The 22,837-nt window shown below is 38.8% G+C and overlaps 1 protein-coding gene across 1 annotated transcript in view; it reads left to right on the forward strand.

The window, feature by feature from the left end:
• CLCN5 (chloride voltage-gated channel 5) overlaps nt 1-22,837 on the forward strand; it is a 189,706-nt gene that overhangs the window by 134,774 nt on the left and 32,095 nt on the right. The window contains exon 3 of the mRNA XM_043457842.1: nt 4,124-4,270. Within this exon, the coding sequence (XP_043313777.1) occupies nt 4,124-4,270 (147 nt within the window). The remainder of the gene's footprint in view (nt 1-4,123; nt 4,271-22,837) is intronic.

Genomic DNA, 22,837 nt, shown 5'->3' on the forward strand with positions numbered 1-22,837 from the left:
TGATTATGGTTATTTTCTCTGTTGAACCCCCAGTCTGTTGCATTTGTTTTGCTTGATCTGCTTGCTTCTTATAATTTTCTTTTGTTGATACTTTATTTCTATATGCTTATTAAGGAAGCACTTTATAATCCAAACACTGAACCAGATAACTGCTGCAGGAAATGTTTGAAATGAGGCAGCTCAATTTAGCCAGATTGTTCTGTGTCAGTGGGTTACAGGAAGGAGTTTGTAAGGCCCCTATGGGGAAATGGAAAAGTTTTCCAGCTTCTCCTTTGTTGAGTCTTCATCGTATAGTGTCATTATTTTGTTTTAATGAATTCCCAGAACAATAGGTACACCCTCTAAAAATATGACTACAGGACATATTCCAAAGCCAAATATAAATTATTTTTGGACTCCTCATACTTTTTCTTCTTATGATTTGTGTGGCTAATGTAGAATTGCTGGAACTGTGTATTTTAAATCATTTCCTGGATGAAACATGTTACCAGTGAAGAGAGAGGGAAAGGATTCTGCATCGTTTTGCAATTTTTTTTTGCCTACTTTTCAGTGCTAGTCACTGGAATTCATGGGTGTTGGATGAATTTAAACAGAAAAAATTTCTCGAGTTCTTCTCATCAGCTAAAATGGTGCTCATTTTCTTTTAAGATTTCTAGAAACCTGGACGTGTAAATCTATGGCTGATTCATATCAATGTATGACAAAACCCACTGAAATGTTGTGAAGTAATTAGCCTCCAACTAATTAAAAAAAAATTTCTAGAAACCTGGAATACCTACTGTTAAGATTGAGTGCTTTTATAGGTTTGTTGAACATAGTAAATCCCAGAGTTAGACAAATATTAAGTGTAGATATTGACTCTGATGCCATCTACATTTAAAAGGGAAAGTTGATTTGAGGGATGAGGGCAGGGAACATGCCTTGTTTGGAGGTTATTATTTGTATTTAGGTTAAGGTTCTTTCTGCTTGTTTCTGATCTTCATCCTGTTGGGTTTGAAACAGCAAAAGAAGTGTATAGAAAGTTCTTGGGAATTTAGTTTATGGAGCTTAAGATAGAGATGAGAGCTAGAGATAGTAGGTTTCCTTAAAGGATAAGGATACTCAGAGTAAGGCACGGAAATCTGTTATCTCAGTCAGATCCAGAGCAAAGTATAGAAACTGTTTTTTCTTAAATAAAGAGTAAAGACAGTTCTTCCTGAATGACAGGAGGGAAGACTGAGAGATTCAGTTTCCTATGTGTCCTTGTTGTTGTTGTTCAGTTGCTAAGTTGTGTCCAACTCTTGGCAACCCCATGGATGGCAGCATGCCAGGCTCTTCCATCCTATATTATCTCCCAGAGTTTGCTCAAATTCATGTCCATTGAGTCAGTGATGCCATCCAACCATCTCATCTTCTGCTGATCTCTTCTCCCTTCTGCCTTCAGTCTTTCCCAGCATCAGGGTCTTTTCCAGTGAGTCAGTTCTTCGCATCAGGTGGACAAAGTATTAGAGCTTCAGCATCAGTCCTTCCAATGAATATTCAGGGTTGATTTCCTTTAGGATTGACTGGTTTGATCTCTTTGCTGTCCAAGGGACTCTCAAGAGTCTTCTCCAGCACCATAATTCGAAAGCATCAATTCTTGGACGCTCAGCCTTCTTTATGGTCCAGCTCTCACATCCATACATGACTACTGGAAAAACCATAGCTTTGACTAGATGGACCTTTATCAGCAAAGTGATGTCTCTGCTTTTTAATATGCTGTCTAGTTTTGTCATACATAGCTTTTCTTCCAAGGAGCAAGTGTCTTTTAATTTCATGGCTGCAGCCACCATCTGCACTGATTTTGGAGCCCAAGAAAATAAAAAACCTGTCACTGCTTCCACTTTTTCTCCTTCTGTTTTCCATGAAGTGATGGAACCAGAATTCATGATCTTAGTTTTTTGAGTGTTGAGTTTCAAGCCAGCTTTTTTCCTCTCCTCTTTGACTCTCATCAAGAGGCTCTTTAGTTCCTCTTTACTTTCTGTCAGTAGAGTGGTATAATCTCCATATCTGAGGTTGTTGATATTTATCCTGGTAATCTGGATTCCAGCTTGTGATTCATCCAGCTTGGCATTTTGCATGATGTACTCTGCATATAAGTTAAATAAGCAGGGTGACAATATATAGCCTTGACGTACTCCTTTCCCAGTTTTGAACCAGTCTGCTTTTCTATGTTCAGTTCTAACTATTGCTTCTTGACCTGCATATAGGTTTCTCAGGAGGCAGGTAAGGTAGTCTGGTATTCCCATCTCTTTAAGAATTTTCCCCAGTTTCTTGTGATCCACCCAGTCAAAGGCTTTAGCGTAGTCAATGAAGCAGAAGTAGATGTTTTTCTGGAATTCCCTTGCTTTTTCTCTCATCCAGCGGATGTTGGCAGTTTGATCTCTGGTTTCTCTGCCTTTTCTAAATCCAGCTTGTACATCTTGAAGTTCTTGGTTCATGTAATACTGAAGCCTTGCTTGAAAGATTTTGAGGATAACCTTGCTTGCATATGAAAAGAGTACAATTGTACTGTAATATGAACATTCTTTGGCATTGCCTTTCTTTGAGATTGGAATGAAAACTGACCTTTTCCAGTCCTGTAGCCACTGTTGAGTTTTCCAATTTTGCTAGCATATTTAGTGCAGCACTTTTTATAGCATCATCTTCTAGGATTTGAAAATAGTTCAGCTGGAATTCCATCACCTTCACTAGTTTTGTTTGTAGTGATGCTTCCTAAGGCCTACTTGACTTCAAACTCCAGGATGTCTGGCTGTAAGTGAATGACCACACCATCATGGTTATCTGGATCATTAAGACCTTTTTGGTACAATTTTTCTGTGTATTCTTGCCACCTCTTCTTAATCTCTTCTGCTTCTGTTAAGTCCTTACTGTTTTTGTCCTTTATTGTGCCTTCTTGGAACTACATTGCCTTCTTGCATTTCTTTCTCTTTGAGTAGGTTTTAGTCACTACCTCCTGTACAATGTTACAAACCTTTGTCCATAGTTCCTCTAGTACTCTATCAGATCTAATCCCTTGAGTCTATTCATCACCTCCACTGTATAATCCTAAGGGATTTGATTTAGGTCGTATCTGAATGGCCTAATGTTTTCCCTACTTTCTTCAATTTGAGACTGAATTTTGCAATAAGGAGCTCATGATCTGAGCCACAGTCAGCCCCAGGTCTTTTTTTTTTTTTTTTCAGCCCCAGGTCTTGTTTTTGCTGACTGTATAGAGGTTCTCCATCTTTGACTGCAAAGAATATAATCAGTCTGATTTTGGTATTGTCTACCTGGTGATGTCCATATGGAGAATTGTCTCTTATGTTAGTTACATGGTAAGGGTAGCAGTGTACTATATCTGGAGGGTAGCTGAATATGTTAGGTAGACAAGTGCTCGGGCCTGGTGCACTGGGAAGATCCAGAGGAATCGGGTGGAGAGGGAGGTGGGAGGGGGGATCGGGATGGGGAATACATGTAACTCCATGGCTGATTCATGTCAATGTATGACAAAACCCACTGCAATGTTGTGAAGTAATTAGCCTCCAACTAATAAAAATAAATGAAAAAAAATTATTTAAATAATAACATAAAATAAGACATGAATAAATGGTAACCCAAAAGGTGAAGACTACCTAAATGTCTAGCAACTGATGAATGAATCAATAAAATGTGGTATATCCATACAATGGATATTATTTAGTCCTGAAAGGAAATGTAGACTGATACATATTACAGCATGGTTGAGCCTTGAAAAAAATATGAGAAGTGAAAGAAGCCAGACACAAAGGGCTACATACTATATGGTTACATTTATATGAAATATCCAGAATTAGCAAATCCACAGAGAGAAAGAAAATAGAGGTTAAAGGAGCTGGGGTAAGAGGGAGACGGGAAGTTACATTTTTTGCATAGTGTTTCTGTGTGAGATGATGAAAAATTTCTGGAAATGAAGAGTGATGATGATTGTGTGTTATTGCAAACCTGCTGATTGCTATTGAATTGTCAGTTTAAAGTGGTTTAAGTGGTAAATTTTGTTACGTGTATTTACCACAATAAAAAAAGAATAAGTGGTAAGGGGTTTGGAACTCACTGTAATAAACCTCCTGTTTTTCTTTTTGCGCAGGAGCCATGGATCACAGAGGCTTTCACCAGGGGAGTTTTAATAGCTTCCAAAGTAGCTCCAGTGATGAAGACTTGATGGACATACCGGGTACAGCCATGGATTTCTCCATGAGAGATGATGTTCCTCCTTTAGATGGAGAAATAGAAGGTATATTATTACTCCTGATGATAATTTATCTTTTTAAAAATTATTTCTAATATATATACAATAATATTAATTTATCTACTGGTACCCAATCCTGTGAGTTTTAACATGTGCTCAGATTACTTGTAACCCCTCCCACCAACAGGATATAGAATAGTTAAACACTTCCAAAGAATTCCTTCTTACTACCCTTTGCACTCAGACCTCCCCTGCGCCCAGCCCCTGGTAACCACTGATTTGTTCTCTGGCCCATAGCTTTTCCTTTTCGAAAATGTCATATACATGAAGTCACATAGTATGTCAGCTTTTTATTTTGCATTTTTGACTGTGCTGGGTCTTCGTTGCCACATGTGGGCTTTCTCTAGTTGAGGCAAGTGGGGGCCGCTCTTCATTGTGGTACATGGGCTTCTCATTGTGGTGGTTTCTCTTGTGGCATATGGGCCCTAGAGCACGCAGGCTTTAGTAGTTGCAACTCTCGGTCTCTAGAGTTCAAGCTCAGAAGTTGCTCTGCAGCTTTTGGGATCTTCCTGGACCAGGGATCAAACCTGTGTCTCCTGCATTTGCAGACAGATTCTTAACCACTGGACCACCAAGGAAGACCAGTATGTCCACTTTTGAGACTGACTTCATTTACTCAGCTTAATGCTTTGGAGATTCACCCAAGTTGTTCATTCCTTGCTGAATAGTATACCCCAGAGTGAAATCACTGAATAGTGTGATAAATGTGTGCTGAACTTTATAAGAAGCTGCTGAAACATTTTCCAGAGTGGTGTACCATTTTGCATCTGAGCTAGCCACCTTTGGTAGGTAGTTCCACTTGTCCTGCATTCTCCACAGCTCTTGGTATTTTCAGTAATTTTTATTTTAACCATTCTAACAGCTATGTAATGTTATCTCATGATGGTTTAATTTCATTTTCCTAATGGCTTATGATTTTGAACATCATTTCATGTGCGTATTTGCCAAATTTATATCCTCTTTGATGAAACGTCTGTTCAAATCCTTTCCCCCTTTTATAATGTTTTTTTTATTATCTGGAATATATTTATGAAAGGAGAATTCCTCTTATGTATTGTTTGGTTATCCAGTAATGTCATTCTTTTCATTGGCTACATATAATTTCATGGGATAGCTATAGCATAGTTTATTTAACTAAGCTTCTATTGATGCACATTTCAGTTGTTTACAATATTTTCCTATTTGTGTGTGTGTGTGGGGGTATGTATCTTTTAAGTGTGTGAGAGCATTTTTGTAGCATGACTGTGTAAGAGTGTGTATTTCCCCACCACCTTACTGGTGCTAAATATTATAATTATTTTTTCATCTTTACAATATGATGAAATAAATATATCTCCATTATTTTAATTTTCACTTTTTTAAATTAATGAACTTGAGCATATTTTCATGTTTATTAACCATTTAAATTTCTTTTTCTGGGAAATTCCCTGGTGGTCCAGTGGTTCAGACTTTACTTTCTCACTGCCAGGAGCCTGGGTTCAGTCCCTGGTTGAGGAACTAAGATCCCGCAAGCCCCACGACATGGCCAAAAAAAATTCTTTTTCCAAAAGTTTCCTGTTCATATGATGTTCCTGTTTTTCTAATGGGCTATATTATTTTTTTATAAGAGCCCTTTATAGCTCAGTTGGTAAAGAATCTGCCTGCGATGCAGGAGACCCCGGATTGATTCCTGGGTTGGGAAGATCCACTGGAGAAGGGATAGGCTACCCACTCCAGTATTCTTGGTCTTCCATTGTGTCTTAGCTGGTAAAGAATCCGCCTGCAATGTGGGAGACCTGGGTTAGATCCCTGGGTTGGGAAGATGCCCTGGAGAAGGGAAAGGCTATCCACTTCAGTATTCTGGCCTGGAGAATTCCATGGACTAAGTCCATGGGGTCACAAAGAGTCGGACATGACTGAGCGACTTTCACTTTATATCATTATTCTTAATCTTTTTTCTAATGTAGGTTGAAAATATATTTTTTTCTCTTCCGGGTTTGCCTTTGTTAGCTTTGTTTTTTTAATATTCAAATATTTTAAACTTTGTATATAGCTAGGTATATAACCCTTTTGTATCTGCTGCGTTTCTTGTTATAATTAGAAAGGACTGTATCACTTTAAGATTAAATTTAGGTACTTAAAACTGTAGTCTGTTTCTTTAAGTTACTGGGATTGCCATTCTCAAAGTGAAGTCAGGGGGCAAGAAACTACTGTCAGAATTCATTATTTAGCAAATTTGTGTTAAGAGCATATGACATTGCAGATATTTTTCTAGATTCTGGGAATTACCAAGGCTTTAAGACACCATACCTGCATTGATGAAGTTGATTCTAGCTAGCCTAACAGAAATGTAACTATTTATGACAGTATCTATCTCTTAGAGTTGTTTTCAGGATTAAATGAGATAATAATATATAAAATGCTTATGTACCTGGCATCAAGTTAATGCTCAATAAAATGTTAGCTATCATCATCATCATTATTTTATGTCTATTATAACCCTATATTATAAGTGCTATAGCTCTTATAAGAACTTAGCAGAGAACGCATTCTGTGTGTGTGTGTGTGTGTGTGTATGGGACTGGAAAAATTTTCACAGAAAAGGTGTGTTTGAGAAGGGCCTTGGAAGATAAGTTACTTGGTAGGAGGAAGAGCATTCAAGGCAGAAAGTAAGCTTTTACAGAGCAGCAAACATAATATATAGAGGTGTAAAATGGAAGATATAAGCCTAAATAAGTAAATTTGGGTCTTGAATGTCATGCTGAGAAGTTTGAATGAACCTTATTGTCACTGTGAGGACAAACTCCTTCACATACTCATCGAGCACTTGCTATGAACCAGATACTGCTATAGGCACTAGGAGTACAGTGGCTGGATTAACATAGATAAGATCCAAGCTGATCTGGAATTTAGATCTAGTTGGATAAATAAACAGACAGATTCTCTAGTTAATTATGATAATAGATGATAACCGGGAATAATACTGTAGTTGGAAAGGTCAGGGAAGGCTTCTCTGAGGGGAGGCGAACAACTTGGGATGAATATACCAGTATGAAAAACATGGATTCAAAAAGGATAACAAGGGGCTTTCCTGGTAGCTCAGTGGTAAAGAATCTGCCTGCCAGTGCAGGAGACACAGGTTTGATCCCTGATCCAGAAAGATTCCACATGACGTGGAGCAGCTAAGCCCCTGCACCACAACTATTGAATCTGTGCTCGAGAGCCTGGGAGCCACAACTACTGAGCCTACGCGCCCTACAGCCCATTCTCTGCAACAAGAGAAATCACTGTAATGAGACGCCCACACGCCACAACTAGAGTAAACTCCACTCGCCACAACTAGACAAGAGCTTGCGCAGCAATGAAGACCCTGCAAAGCCAAAAATAAATGAAGGAGTAAATAAAAAATTGTAAAAAATATAACAAGGAATTTGCCTGGTAAAGTTACCTCAGGGCAGTGACAGTAGAAGAGAGCCCCTGAATTTAAAGTTCATAAGAGAGAGGTACTCACAGCTTAGCATTTGGTGGGTTTTCCTATTTGCCTACTAATATAAAGGGAACATTTGTGTATCATGTCCATTTATGTGTAGTTATAACCATAATGAATCAGTTATGCCAATTACTGGCTCTACTGAAGTGGTCAGTTAGGGTATCTGTTAACTTAAATTGGCTACCTCTACTTAAGCCTTCTGGCTAAACCAAAGTAGTTTAGTTATCATCATTGCTTTTAATGAAAAATGATTTCATATGGCATCTGTGTGACCAAAGTACTTTTTGTGTGTCCATATCGCTCTCGGTAGGTGATGGAGTGAATATCCATTATTCTCATTTAATAAACTAGAAAACTGAGGCAGGCAAGATTTTGACATTGTTTATGATTGTAGAATATGGTTTTAAGTGAGCAGTCCTTCACTTTGCACTGTCCTTTACAGGAGAATTACTACTTGTGGTTTCCAGAGTCTGACCATATAATAATGAAGCTGTTTTCCATGAACCAGGCACAAAAATCAGTCCACTTACAATACTCTGTAATGATATAATTTTCTTGCTTTGCTTTTTAGTTGTTCTTACTTTAATGTTTTCACACGGGATTTCCTAATGATCATGACAACGGCAATAGAAAAGAAAGGTCATAAAGTCCTTGATATTCAGTGGTGAAACTGCATAAATTATTACATTTTGTACCAGGCACAATAGCACGTTCTAAAAAGATTAGTTAAAAGGAACTTGAAAGGCAGTAGAAGTGGTTCTTGCTTTCCAGATGGCTGGAGGGGCTGATTTATGAGGAATGAATAAATAAATTATGCATGGCACGGTTAAATGCATCTGAGGTAGTGTTATAGTAGTCTGTAAATTATAAGAAACATAAACACAGAGATCTGAATGAATGGGAGGAGGAGGCAAATAGAAAAAGGGTTTGAGTAACAGGAAAAAATTCAGAGCTATTCTTGTAGTCCATCTGTTCTCACTTGCCTGCCTCCGCAGCCTGGAACTCCTTGTCAGCAATTCAGTCATGCATGCATTCAGTATTTTATGGAACACCCAGATATGAACTGTGCTGTTTTTGTAATGTTCTTCGATATCCTTCTTCCTCTCACTTCCTCATGTTTCTACCTAGCCTGCCTTGCTGCTACTCCCTAACTGTAGAATGAAGAGATATTCCTGGCAGAGAGTGCAGCATAGATAAAGGAAGCAGTAGCATAAGAGACCCTTTTCTGCTCAATAAACAGAGGCTGTGAGTCTGGGGCATGAGACTCAAGGGTGGGGATGGTGACAGTTGGAGTAGGAGATAGGTTGGGAGAGCTTTTCGACCTTACCTTGTAACCAAGCAGTTACCAAATGATTTAAAAGCAGAGGAATGATGTGATTAGATTTATGTTTTAGAGAATGTATGGCAGTGTGGAGGATGGATTCAGGGGAAGGATATGTGGAGACTGGAAGACCATTAAAATGTTAGTTTTGAGCAATCTAGGCAAAAGAGCAAAGGCCTGAATTAAGACAGCAGGAATGGAGATGGGGGAAGAATAAGTTCTGGAGAAATTTCGGAGTGAGCATCAATAAGACCAATTAGAGATGGAGAACAGACCAGAAACATCAGAGATGACTTAAAAGCTCAGGTAGAGTATGCTGCTAAGTCACTTCAGTCGTGTCCGACTCTGTGTGATCCCATAGACGACAGCCCACCAGGCTCCGCTGTCCCTGGGATTCTCCAGGCAAGAACACTGGAGTGGGTTGCCATTTCCTTCTCCAACGTGTGAAAGTGAAGTCGCTCAGTTATGTCCGACTCTTAGCGACCCCATGGACTGCAGCCTACCAGGCTCCTCCATCCATGGGATTTTCCAGGCAAGAGTACTGGAGTGGGGTGCCATTGCCTTCTCCGGCCAGGTGGAGTATAGGCAGGCCATTTCTCCCTCGCATGTGAGCACATGCCCAGACCACCGCTGCCAGCCTCAGCATACGCTCCTGATGTCCCAGGGAAGGGAAAAAAACTCTTTTAAAAGGAAAAATATGACAGTGCGTGAAATACACCATGGAAGTTGTGAAACAGTTCTGCTTCTTCTGCCCTGCTGTAAAAAAAAAAAAACACACACACACACACACACACACACAAATGAAAAACAGAATGGAGAAACCTACCATCATCATCTCAGTTAGGCTCTCCCAAACTGACTCAAGCAATTTGTGTGCATGGTATGAGAAGGAGAAGGAAACGGAATTTGGGATCCATCACCCTCAAGATATTCAAACTTCCCTAAACACTTAGCCTAGTAATAGTAGTAGCAGCAGCAGCAGAAGTAGCAGTAGTAGTAGTGTTAGTCACTCAGTCGTGTCCGACTCTCTGCAACCCCATGGACTGTAGCCCACCAGGCTCCTCTGTCCATGGGATCCTCCAGGCAAGAATACTGGAATAATTTGCCATTCCCTTCTCCAGGGGATCTTCCTGACCCAGGGATCAAACCCATGTCTCTTGCAATGCAGGCAGATTTTTTAAACACTTAGCCTAGGAGAATGGCAATTGTTATTGCTGCTTTTTGAGCTTGAAAAAAGAGTGACTGATATCAGAAGCTCTGTGGAGCCATAAACCTCACTTGTTTTATATGCTGAACCCATAAAATGAGGTGTATGGTGATGGTCCACAGGATTTAAAAGCTTTAAAGTTTCCTTAATGGGAAAATACCTGGTCAGATTCTAGAATGTACACCCTGTAATCTCTCCCCCATTTATATGTTTATATTGTTGTCTTAAGTATATGTTTTATTTGGATCTACTGAGTTTTTACCCAGTGTCCCATCCAGGATACAACATTACATTTCATCATTGTGTCTCCTTGGGCCCCTCTTGGCTGTGATGGTTTCTTAGACTTTCTTTCTTTTTGGTGATCGTGACAGTTTTGAGGAGTACTGGCCAGGTGTTTGTATATTGTTGCTCAACTGGGATTAGTTTGATGTTTTTCTCATAATTAGACTGAGGCTTGGGGGAGAAGACTAGAGGTAAAATGTCTTTCTTACCACATTCACATCAAAGGTATATGCCGTCAGTATGGCTCATGACTGCTGATGTTCACCTTGATCACTTGGCTGAGGCAGTATTTATCAATTTTTTTGACTGTGAAATTATACTTTTTTCATCCTTTTGAAATGTGTTCTTTGGAAGGAAGTTACTGCATAGCTGACACTTAAGAATAAGGAAGTTATTCTCTACCTCCTTGTGGATGAAGTATCTAAAGATACTATTTGGAATTGTTCTTCATTAGAGATTTCTCTATTCTCTCCCAGTTATTTATTCAATCACTTATTTATAACAGTAGGGACTCATTTGTTTAATACTTTGGACTATAATCTATTATTATTTATTTTATTCAAATGTTTCTAGCTGGGCATTCAAAGCTCTTTTAGTTGGCTCTGTTTCCCTTTGACATACCCCTGTCACTATGGAGGTTTCTTGAGCACTTACTTACTTCCTGGTACTACAACATACTCCAGGCCCATGTTATGTATTTCCTGACTCAGTCCTAGAATCAGCTATTTCTCCAAGGAGCCCTGGTTCCTTTCAGTGGAGGTTGGTGTTAGAAACCAAGATCTGGGCCTTCAGTGTGCTTTTATCTATTGGGGTGTTGTTGATTCTAGGCCCTCTCAGTAAGGAAATACAAATATATGTGTATACTGACCTACATATTTAACTATCTGCATCTATATTAAGCTAAACATGAGATCATACTGATGTCTCTAATTCTAATCCATTAACACATGGTTCATTCTTGCCTTCTTCCCTTACTTGTCTGTAACCTTCCCCTTAAGGTAGTGAGAAACATGGCTCTCACCATCCACCATCCAATTTTTAACTGTTCATTTCCAGTGTACATGTGTGGATTTCAAATTGTTAACCCATATCCTTCATGGGAAACTACTTTATCAACTAGAATAAAGCACTTATACAAAATTCCTTTTGCCTTTAGTTTTAAAAACTCCATTCATTTCTAGTTACTTGGGTCAGCATCTTTTTCTTTTACCCCTTTTAGTGAGGCTGCTTCACAAATTTGTAATATAATTAGATTCTTTTGTCACTTAGTGCATTCCATCCTGGGATTTTTTTTTAATTGCATACATTAAGGTTCACTATTTGTGCTGTAAAGCTCTATAGATTTTGACAAGTATATGGTGACATGTATATACTATTATAGTATCATGCAGAATAGTTTCACTGCCCTGAGAAATCCAGTGTCTTACCTATTTAATGTCCTTCCTTCTGAGCCCCTGGCAACCATCAATCCATTTTCATCTTCATAAATTTGTCTTTTCTAGGATATCTTTGGGCTTCCTGGGTGGCTCAGCCAGTAAAGAATCTGCCTGCAGTGCAGGAGACATGGGTTTGATCCCTGGGTCAGGAAGATCCCCTGGAGAAGGGATAGGCTACCCACTCCAGTATTCTTGCCTGGAAAGTAACATGGACAGAGGAGCCTGGTGGGCTATAGTCCATGGGGGTCTCAAAGAGTCGGATACAACTGAGTGACTAACACTTTGAGAATTTCTTTATAAACGGAATCATACAGTGTGTAGACTTTTCAGATTGGCTTCTTTCATTTAGCAATATGCATTTAAGGCTCTTCTATGTCTTTGTGTAGATTGATAGCTCATTCCTTTTCATTGCTGAATAATATTCCATTGTCCAGATATACCACAGTTAGTCTATTCATTCACCTACCTACTGCATAACATCTTGGTTTCTTACAACTTTTAACAGTTTTCACTAAAGCTGCTACAAATATCTGTGTGCGAGCTTGCCCATAGGCATAAGTTTTCAAGTCAGTTGGGTAAATATATGGGTGTGTGATTTCTGGATTATGTGATAAAACTTTTTAGTTTTATGAGAAATTGCGAAACTGTCTTCTAAAGTGGCTGTGCCATTTTGTTTCCCCGTCAACAATGGTTGATAGTTCCTGTAACTCCACATCCTTGCAAGCAGTTGGTATTGTCAGTGTTTTAGATTTTAGCCATTCTAATAGGTGTGCAGTGGGATCTCATTGTTAATTTGCATTACCCTAATGACAAATGATGATGAGCATCTTTTCATTTGTTATTTGCCATCTGTATGTCTTCTTTGGTGAGGGTCAGATCTTTTGATTTTAGATCTTCTTTTCTAATATATACATTTAATACTATAAATTTCTAAGGACTGCTTTTGCTGTATCCCACAAATTTTGTTATGTTGTATTTTCATTTTCACTTCAGAATGTTTGAAAAGTCATCTTGAGAGCTCTTTAACCCATGGGTTATATGGAAGTATGTTGCTTAATTTCCAGGTATTTTGGCATTTTCCAGCTATTTTTCTGTAGGTTTCTAGTTTAATTCTCTTGTGTTAAGATTTATGTTAAACTGGCTAGAAGTTGGGCTGTGTTTAATGTTTGGTGTAATCATTGGTGCTAGGAGGCTAAATCTCTCTCGTGTCCTTGTTTTTGTCTCCTCTCTTGACTGAGTTTCCTTAAGCACAACTCCCATTCTGTATCTTGCAGCTATAATTCACTGTTATTAAGTATGAAAGTGAAATCATTAGCCACTCAGTCGTGTCCAACTCTTTGTGATCCCATGGAGTGTAGCCTGCCAGGCTCCTCTGTCTATGGGATTTCCCAGGCAAGAATACTGGAGGGGGTTGCCATTCCCTTCTCCAGGGGATCTTCCCAACCCAGGGATGGAACACAGGTCTCCTGCATTGCTGCTGGATTCTTTACCTTCTGAGCCAGTATACAGGAGCCCTATTGGTATAGTGGTACGGTATGGGGGAATAGGTTATTTTTACAATTTTCTGATTAAATCACAGTGTCTTTTGGACCTGTGTTTTGTATTTGACCTTCACAAAATATAATCCAGTGGTATAACATTTTGTTTTCCCTGCCCCCTACTCCTGTCAGCATTTCCAACCCATTTCCAGGAAGCCCAGACCTCTGACTTGGCTTTTTTTTCCCTTAGGTGAGATTAGGAGGATGGAGTGGGGCTGGAGAGGGAAGAATACCCTTCCCCCACCTGGGATAAGTCTCAAGCAAAGTATTTCCCCCTGGAGCATAGGCTTTTGTTAGAATGACCTGTTTGGCCTATTTCACAATGATAACTCTTAGCTTCTGATCAGAGTCTGGAGGAGGTCTTTCTTTGAGAACACCAAAGTATAGGCTCAGAAGTTTCTTATTCTCATGTAAGTCCACACTCAGCCTTCAGAAATTAGTCAGAATTGCCATTTAAGTGGCCAGGTAAGCAGATCTTTCTCGGTGTCTTTTCAGATAAGCCTGTCTCTTCAGATTTGGGGGTTGGAATTTCCCTTGCAACCTTATAATTCTCTGGTGAGTCCTGGAAAAGTTACTAATTTTTCAGTTTTTTCTAGCCTTTTCTTGTTCAAATAGGAGTGACAGCTTCTTTTTTATTTATTTATTTTAACTGAAGTATAGTTAACTTACAGTGTTGTATTAGTTTCAAGTGAACAGCAAGACAACTGAGCTTTTTACTTGCAAGGGTTGAATCTGGAAGCTCCCCATTTATTTTCTAATTAGTTACACTGCTTTGGTCCCCTCTTGAAAGAAGAAAATTAGAGGACAAACATTTGACCTCTGATAAATCCTGAGTGGATTCTTTTGAACCGCACTTTGTTCCAGTTTATGACATTCTAGGGTAGAGGAAAGGGTTACTCTGATGTTTCGGGAGTGTTGTGGTGAGTGTTTCTGGGGTCTGTGGCTATCGGGTTCCCCAGAGATTTGGTAACCATGTTGGTATAGCTCTGATTAGCCGTAGACCAGATGCATTTGGTCCCAGGTGTGCCCTCCTTCACTGCTGAGCTGAATCTTTCTTTTCCAAGATTAGTACCATTTTATGATCTTGCCAGAAGAGTATTCTCTAACTATGCAATCAAAATGCCTTTGAAATTCTTCAAAGCTAAGGTCTTCTCAAAAGTCATTTAGCACAATGTATGAATGATCCACAAATAGTTGTTGCTAAAATAATGAGTATGCGGGTGGGAAAGGACTGTAAAAATCATACATGTTAATACACCCTCATTTTACAGATGGGGAACCATAAAGCCACAGAGATGAAGGCAGTTGCTCAGGGTGACAAAATTACTGAGTTATGGAGCTAGTCTTAGAATCTGTATCTTCTTACTGCTGGACAACGGGCCTGATCACGAAGACTATTTTTCCCATTGACTTTCATTTAAAAATTTAGTAAGCCATCTTCTTTGTGGTACATTTCTCCTGGTGTTGTCTGAAACCTGTCGCCTGTTTTGTTTACAAATACCCCAATGGTCTTCCTCTCACAATAGAAGTCTGTCCTTCGTGATGTCCTGTTTCTAATCTTCTAGCTGCATTATTGTTATTTTTCTTTTTAGAAACACACATAAACACACCTCACTGTTAGAGATTCAAACAATGCACATGTATATAACATGTGAAAGTCCTCCCCCTCACTGCCAACTTCCCACTCCAGTGATAACCCTTTGAAATAATTCAGTTATGACCCTTTCAATTCTTTTTCTATCCAGTTAACACAGAGATACACAATTAATTTTTAAAAATCTACTTATTATTTTAAAATAGCTTTTTTCACATAGTAAGTTTGGGAGGTTTTTCTATTTCAGTACACATCAGTCTGCTTCTTTCCTTGTGCTATTCCCCAGTTACTGGACTCTTTCATTGTTCCCAGTGCTGCAGTGAATAACATGCATATGTTGGTGTACGCAGGTCCAGGTGTTTAAGGGCAATTCCTAGATTATATGTGTGTGTGCTTAACTCATTTTTGTTTGGTTTGGGCGTTCCATATACCATGTGGGATCTTAGTTCCCTGACTAGGGATCAAACCTGTGCCCCCTGCATTAGCAGCATGGGGTCTTAACCACTGGAAGTCCTAATTAATTTTTTTGTCCATAACATCACACTATTCCTATGAGTTTGGGAAGAATCTCCTACTTGCTATTTCCTCTCTTGAAGTTTTTCGCCCTGCCAAAGAATGATTGCTAATCTCTTTTCCCCAGCTTCCTTTTGGAGATTAATAGAGAGAAACCAATGTAGGCTCAGTACAGAACTGGTGAGTTGCTGCTTCTAAAATAGTAAGTATAAGTAATTACATAGGCTTGTGCTAGCCAAAGGGTTTCTCAATACTCTGGTATGGAATGTACTTCTTAGAGCAAGATCTCCCTACCCATTACATTTCCCAGTCCTCTTGTCAGTCCCTTGTAAAGTATAAAGTTGAGAAGGAAGGGATGAAGAGCAAGTAAGGGAGCAGAGGGCTATTTTCTTTATATGGACAACCCTCTCAGCAATGCTGTCAAACCTAGCCCCTCTAATTCCGTTTCTGCATTCATTTTGTACAGTGGTACCAAACCATGCTCCTCAAGTTGTTTTTCCAAACACTGGTAACTCTGGCAGTTAGCACCCTAGCTCCACTGGTAATGAAAGTGAGTTGGGTGGGGGAACTTCTAGATTACAACAGATGGCTGGGAACAGAAAGCTTAAAAGATACACCATCAAGCAAATGTCTACAATCCTGTGGGGACAGAGCTGTATCCAATGGGAGCCATGGAGTCTGAAGGTGGTATTAGAATCTAGATAAATGCTTATCTCAAAAGCCTTTTTTTCCTGTCCCTTTCTGCCATGCCCCATCTTCCTGTATACTTCTTGTAACCCTCAAACTTTATTTTAATAGCACATACGTATTTGTTACTGTTGTTGCAGTTCTGATGCCCACCTCTCTCAACACCTGATTGAACTTGTGTCTCTTACGTCTCCTGCATTAGGCAGGTGGGTTCTTTACTGCTAGCGCCACCTGGGAAGCCCAGCTCTCGGCAGTCAGTCCTTAAATGGGTGCAGGGGTGACCGTCAGAACAACACAGGCACCGAGCCGACAGGTTGAATGTCCCGGAGCCTCTTGGTGTTCCAGCTGCTGCATCATGGGAAAGTTCAGGAGCCTCTGGGGGATGGTTGTGGGGGAAGAGAGTCCTTAGGAAAGAGTAGTTATCTCTCTACAGCTACTCACAAAGTGAGGTATTTCACTATGTAACAACCAGTATGGCTTTACAGATATGTATCAATGGAATGCGTGCCTGCTAAGTTACTTTACCACTAGTACCACCTGGGAAGCCCAATCAATGGAAATAGTCACCCTGAATAAGTGCCCTAGGAGCCAAACTAAGATAGTATATTAAAGCATAATATAGTCCTGTGACACTCTCCAGGGCTTTGATGAGAGGGCTGCTTCACTAATATTTGCTTTTCAACTGGTGGGTATGGGTTAGTGGGAAACCAAAATGGAGGCACAAATTGATAGAAGGGTCCTAAAAATGTTGATTAATTACTCAGGCTTCAACTGTAATATATTCTCAAACATAGAGGTGAATGCAATGTGAAAGAGTTCATGGATTGTTGGGAGATCTGGAAGAGATGAACCAGTACAAGAAGGGAAAGGGGTGCAGATAGGAAAGTGAGAAGTGGCTCATAATAAACTCTTGTACTTGCTGTTGAATGAAGGTACAATTTTAAAAATCACAGGATGAATATCTGCTGATGTGTGCTTGGTAGAATGTTGACTGTTTTTGTATATGTGCTTTTAGCTTTGCAAAAATACAAAATATCCCTGTAAAAACTGAAATATATTCTAAAAATGGAACTATTTTCCAAGTCCTCTGATGCATACCAATAGCCCTGCTCCATTTCTCTGTGTGCTTATTTCTTTCTCTAGGCAGCTGCCAATAAGTGAGCCCACATGCAGTGTGGTTCTCACTAAAGCAGTATGTCAGGGTGCACAAGGTTTCTTTCTATCCTCTTTCCCCTTGTGTTTCTGTTAGTGTTTAACTAATTCACTTAATCAGTTACTGTTCAACTCCCCCAGGAAATTTCTAATGGCATATTGGTTAGAGATTGAAATAAACATTAATTCTCAAATTGGAATTTATTTTCCTGTATCTTAAGGGGTTTTCTAGTTTTAAGCATCATGTGATTTTTAGAAAATATTAGAAAGTGGTTTCCATAAAGGGAAATGAGCAAAATACATTCATTTATATGCATCCTCATTCAGCCATGTGCTTTTAAACACCCATTAATTAAGTTTTTATACCTCACCAGGAAAGCTGTTTCAAGGTTGACTTTTTTTTCTGACTAGTTTTTTGTCCATTTTTGTCCCAGACTCAAGCAAAGCAGATAAGCTTTAGGGGACCTTTCTTTTATCATTTGAGATCCAGAGGTACTTTAATTTGAATCATTTTCCTGCTAGAGCATTAAAACCATTTCTCATATAACTTATGTTGAACGGCACACTGTGCCTTCAAAACTTATCTAAGTTTTACCTTTGTGTGTGTAGACACAAGAATATAGACTTGCCTAAGTTCCAAAGAGTAGCCAGGAGAGATAAGAAAGCCTTCCTCAGCAATCAGTGCAAAGAAATAGAGGAAAACAACAGAATGGGAAAGACTAGAGATCTCTTCAAGAAAATTAGAGATACCAAGGGAACATTTCATGCAAAAATGGGCTCAATAAAGGACAGAAATGGTATGGACCTCACAGAAGCAGAAGATATTAAGAAGAGGTGGCAAGAATACACAGAAGAATTGTACAAAAAAGATCTTCACGACCCAGATAATCACAATGGTGTGATCACTCACCTAGAGCCAGATATCCTGGAATGTGAAGTCAAGTGGGCCTTAGAAAGCATCACTATGAACAAAGCTAGTGGATGTGATGGAATTCCAATTGAGCTATTTCAAATCCTGAAAGATGATGCTGTGAAAGTGCTGCACTCAATATGCCAGCAAATTTGGAAAACTCAGCAGTGGCCACAGGACTGGATAAGATCCGTTTTCATTGCAATCCCTAAGAAAGGCAATCCCAAAGAATGCTCAGACTACTGCACAATTTCACTCATCTCACACGCTAGTAAAGTAATGCTCAAAGTTCTCCAAGCCAGGCTTCAGCAATATGTGAACTGAGAACTTCCAGATGTTCAAGCTGGTTTTAGAAAAGGCAGAGGAACCAGAGATCAAATTGCCAATATCTGCTGTATCATTGAAAAAGCAAGAGAGTTCCAGAAAAACATCTATTTCTGCCTTATTGACTATGCCAAAGCCTTTGACTGTGTGGATCACAATAAACTGTGGAAACTTCTGAAAGAGATGGGAATACCAGACCACCTTACCTGCCTCTTGAGAAATCTGTATGCAGGTCAGCAAGCAACAGTTAGAGCTGGACATGGGACAACAGACAGGTTCCAAATAGGAAAAGGAGTATGTCAAGGCTGTATATTGTCACCCTGCTTATTTAACTTATATGCAGAGTACATCGTGAGAAATGCTGGGCTGGAAGAAGCACAATCTGGAATCAAGATTGCTGGGAGAAATATCAATAACCTCATATATGCAGATGACACCACCCTTATGGCAGAAAGTGAAGAGGAACTAAAAAGCCTCTTGATGAAAGTGAAAGGGGAGAGTGAAAAAGTTGGCTTAAATCTTAACATTCAGAAAACTAAGATCATGGCATCTGGTCCCATCACCTCATGGGAAATAGATGGGGAGACAGTGTGTCAGACTCTATTTTTTTGGACTCCAAAATCACTGCAGATGGTGACTGCAGCCATGAAATTGAAAGATGCTTACTCCTTGGAAGGAAAGTTATAACCAACCTAGATAGCATATTAAAAAGCAGAGACATTACTTTGCCAACAAAGGTCCGTCTGGTCAAGGCTATGGTTTTTCCAGCGGTCATGTATGGATGCGAGAGTTGGACTGTGAAGAAAGCTGAGTGCCGAAAAATTGATGCTTTTGAACTGTGGTGTTAGAGAAGACTCTCGAGAGTCCCTTGGACTGCAAGGAGGTCCAACCAGTCCATCCTGAAGGAGATAAGTCCTGGGTGTTCACTGGAAGGACTGATGCTGAAGCTGAAACTCCAATACTTTGACCACTTGATGCAAAGAACTGACTCATTGGAAAAGACCCTGATGCTTGGAGGGATTGGGGGCAGGAGGAGAAGGGGACTACAGAGGATGAGATGGCTGGATGACATCACCGACTCGATGGGCATGAGTTTGAGTAAACTCCGGGAGTTTGTGACCGTAGGGAGGCCTGGCGTGCTGCGATTCATGGGGTCGCAAAGAGTTGGACATGACTGAGTGACTGAACTGAACTGAACTGAAGGACCCCAATCTTGGTATTTAGAGCTGTTGTTTAATTTTGCTTTTTTTCTTGGCAGAGTATTTACACACCAGAAGATTAACTTTTTAAAAAAATCTCCCTGTTTTTAAATTGAAGTATAGTTGATTTACAGTATTTCTGGTTGTACAGCAAAGTGATTCCGATTATATATACTTTTTCAGATTATTAATATTTTCCCTTATAGGTTATTACAAGATATTGACTATAGTTCCCTGCATTATACAGTAGGTCCTTGTTTATCTAAAGAAGCTTAAGTCTTAATCCACTGTTTTTTGGAAAGCTTTTTGCATTTTGCTACTCTATTTGTACCTCAGTAGTTGATCTGGAATGGAATCATTTCTACACTCGTTCTTGATAACTTAGTTTTATGAATTTAATATTTCTTTCTACTAAGTAAAAAAAATGCTAAGAAAACAGACCAATTGGATGTGGAATAAGACCCACAGCTTAAGCTATTTGTCATCAAGTCATATATAGATACCTCTGTGAAAGAGTACAGTTTCATCCCTCTCATTGATAAAACCTTAAAAAGTAGTAGTATCATTGTCATCATCCTTATTTTACACTTAAAGTATTTTTTCCTATTCTAAAAACTATGATGAATATCTTCTAATTTCTAGTCCATACTGGTGTCAAATCCCCATTAAGTGGTCTTCCTGTGTTGAAAGTTTTAAAAACTGTTGTAGGAACAACTAACATATTAGAAACAGAAAATGATCTGATCAGATCTGTGCTCCACAAAAATAACTCTGTCCCCAAATATTAACTTTATCGTTGTGGTTTTATCATAGGATACATTAAAATTGGTAAGCATTTCTTTCTGTTACTCATAGTAATTGACCTACACCTGACAGCCTGTATAAAGGAACATGTGCTAGAGATTACACCTTTGGCAGAGAAGGGAATAGTGGGGTAGAAGAGAGTAAAAGAAATATAATGTCAAATTCTGAATACCATTGCCTCATTTATTTTTTTAATTGAAGTATAGTTGATTTATGATATTGTGTTAATTTCTGGTATACAGTAGAGTGATTCATTTATACATTTTGGGGAGGATGGGAGAGAATTTTTTTTTTTTTTGGAGAGAATTTTAATGCAGCCACCAAATTAAAGGATAAAAACATACTGTAAACATAACTTAAAACAATTTAGACTCAAACAAAATGTGAGGTAGACTGACTAGTAAAATTCACCAAATGTTGGTTAGGAAAATTTTATAGTAATAAAGTAACACAGGTGCCTCCTTTTCTAAAAATCACAAAAAGCAATTGCATAAGTTACAGCCAAAAATTGAATACAACAATTCTCATTGTAGTTTTAGTGTGTGTATGTGTATGTGTGTATATATATACACTAAATATATCTATATTCCTTTTCATATTCTTTTCCCTTATAGGTTATTACAAAATATTGAGTATTAGTTTCCTATGCTATACAGTAGGTCCTTGTTGGGTATCTATTTTATATATAGTTGTGTGCTTCTGCTAATCCCAAACTCCTAATTTATCTCCCTTTCCTTCCTCTTTAGTAACTGTAAGTTTGTTTTATATGTCTATGAGTCTGTTTCTATTTTGTAAATAAGTACATTTGTATCATTTTTTTAGATTCTGCATATAAGTGGTATCATACAACATTTGTCTTTCTCTGCATTACTTCACTTAGTATGATAATATCTAGATCCAACCACGTTGCTGCAAATCCAGTGCCTCATTTCTTAATCTGAATTGTAATTAAATCTCATTTTAGTAGGAGGACTGTGTCATAGCTGTCAGTCCTCTGGTTTTCAAAAGAGGTAAATTTACATGGAATAAAATAGTTCCTCCACAGAAGCACTGATGGAGCATTTGAAAAACACATGAAATTTCACCAGAAGTTATTGACATGGTACTAGCTATGCAATCCAGTTACTGTACATTGAAGATCTATACATTTTTTAAGTACCAAAAACTAGTATGTTAAAGTGTAAAATAATCTAATAAGGTAATGCAAATCTTAGTATAAGTGAATATATTCTGTAGTGGTCTTCAGATACTACACATAGAATCCCATTTAGTAAAGATAATTTTGAAGGAGGCTTGTGAGGTTGGCCCTGTCATCCTCTTTAAGTAAGAAATACATACTTTTCTAAAAGTATAATTGTACAATACAGTCACATTTGAGTCATAGCTTTTGCTTTTTAAACTTGTTAGTTTTTTGCCACAATACTATCAGTTGCCGCTTCATTTTACTCCTTGTTAGTGCTAGGTTAGTTCATCAAGAACTGAGATACTGTCATAGTGATGGACTGGACCAAAAGCATGTAGGTTCCATGAAGTGCCTCACATTTCCTAAGATTTTGTTATATTGATATTTTAGGATGCATCAGGCCTTAAGAATTGATGAGAGTAATCACAACATTTTGAAACACTATATTTAGGTCTGATTATTGGAGCACACCGACTAGATTAATGTTTAACAGTGGCTGTTCTGTGCATTCACTTAGGTGGTTAGGAGATGGCAATTTTCTTTTTCTCCTGTTCTGTTGAGAAAAAATTGACATACATCACTGCATAAGTTTAAGGTATAAATCAGGATGCTTTGATTTACATACATTGTGAAATGATTACTACAATGAGTTCGACTAACATCCATCTTCTCATGTTGTTGTTGTTTAGTCGCCAAGTTGTGTCTGACTCTTTGTGACCCCATGGACTGTAGCCCACCAGGCTCCTCTGTCCATGAGATTCTCCAGGCAAGAATACTGGAATGGGTAGCCATTCCCTTCTCCAGGGGATCTTCCCAACCCAAGGATCAGACTTGGGTCCACCTGCATTGCAGGCAGATTCTTTACCCTCTGAGCCACCAGGGAAGCCCATCTCATATAGATACAATAAAAGGAAAAGAAAGAAGAAAAGAAAA

Source organism: Cervus canadensis, chromosome X, assembly GCF_019320065.1.
Source record: "Cervus canadensis isolate Bull #8, Minnesota chromosome X, ASM1932006v1, whole genome shotgun sequence".
Classification (NCBI taxonomy): Eukaryota; Metazoa; Chordata; class Mammalia; order Artiodactyla; family Cervidae; genus Cervus; species Cervus canadensis.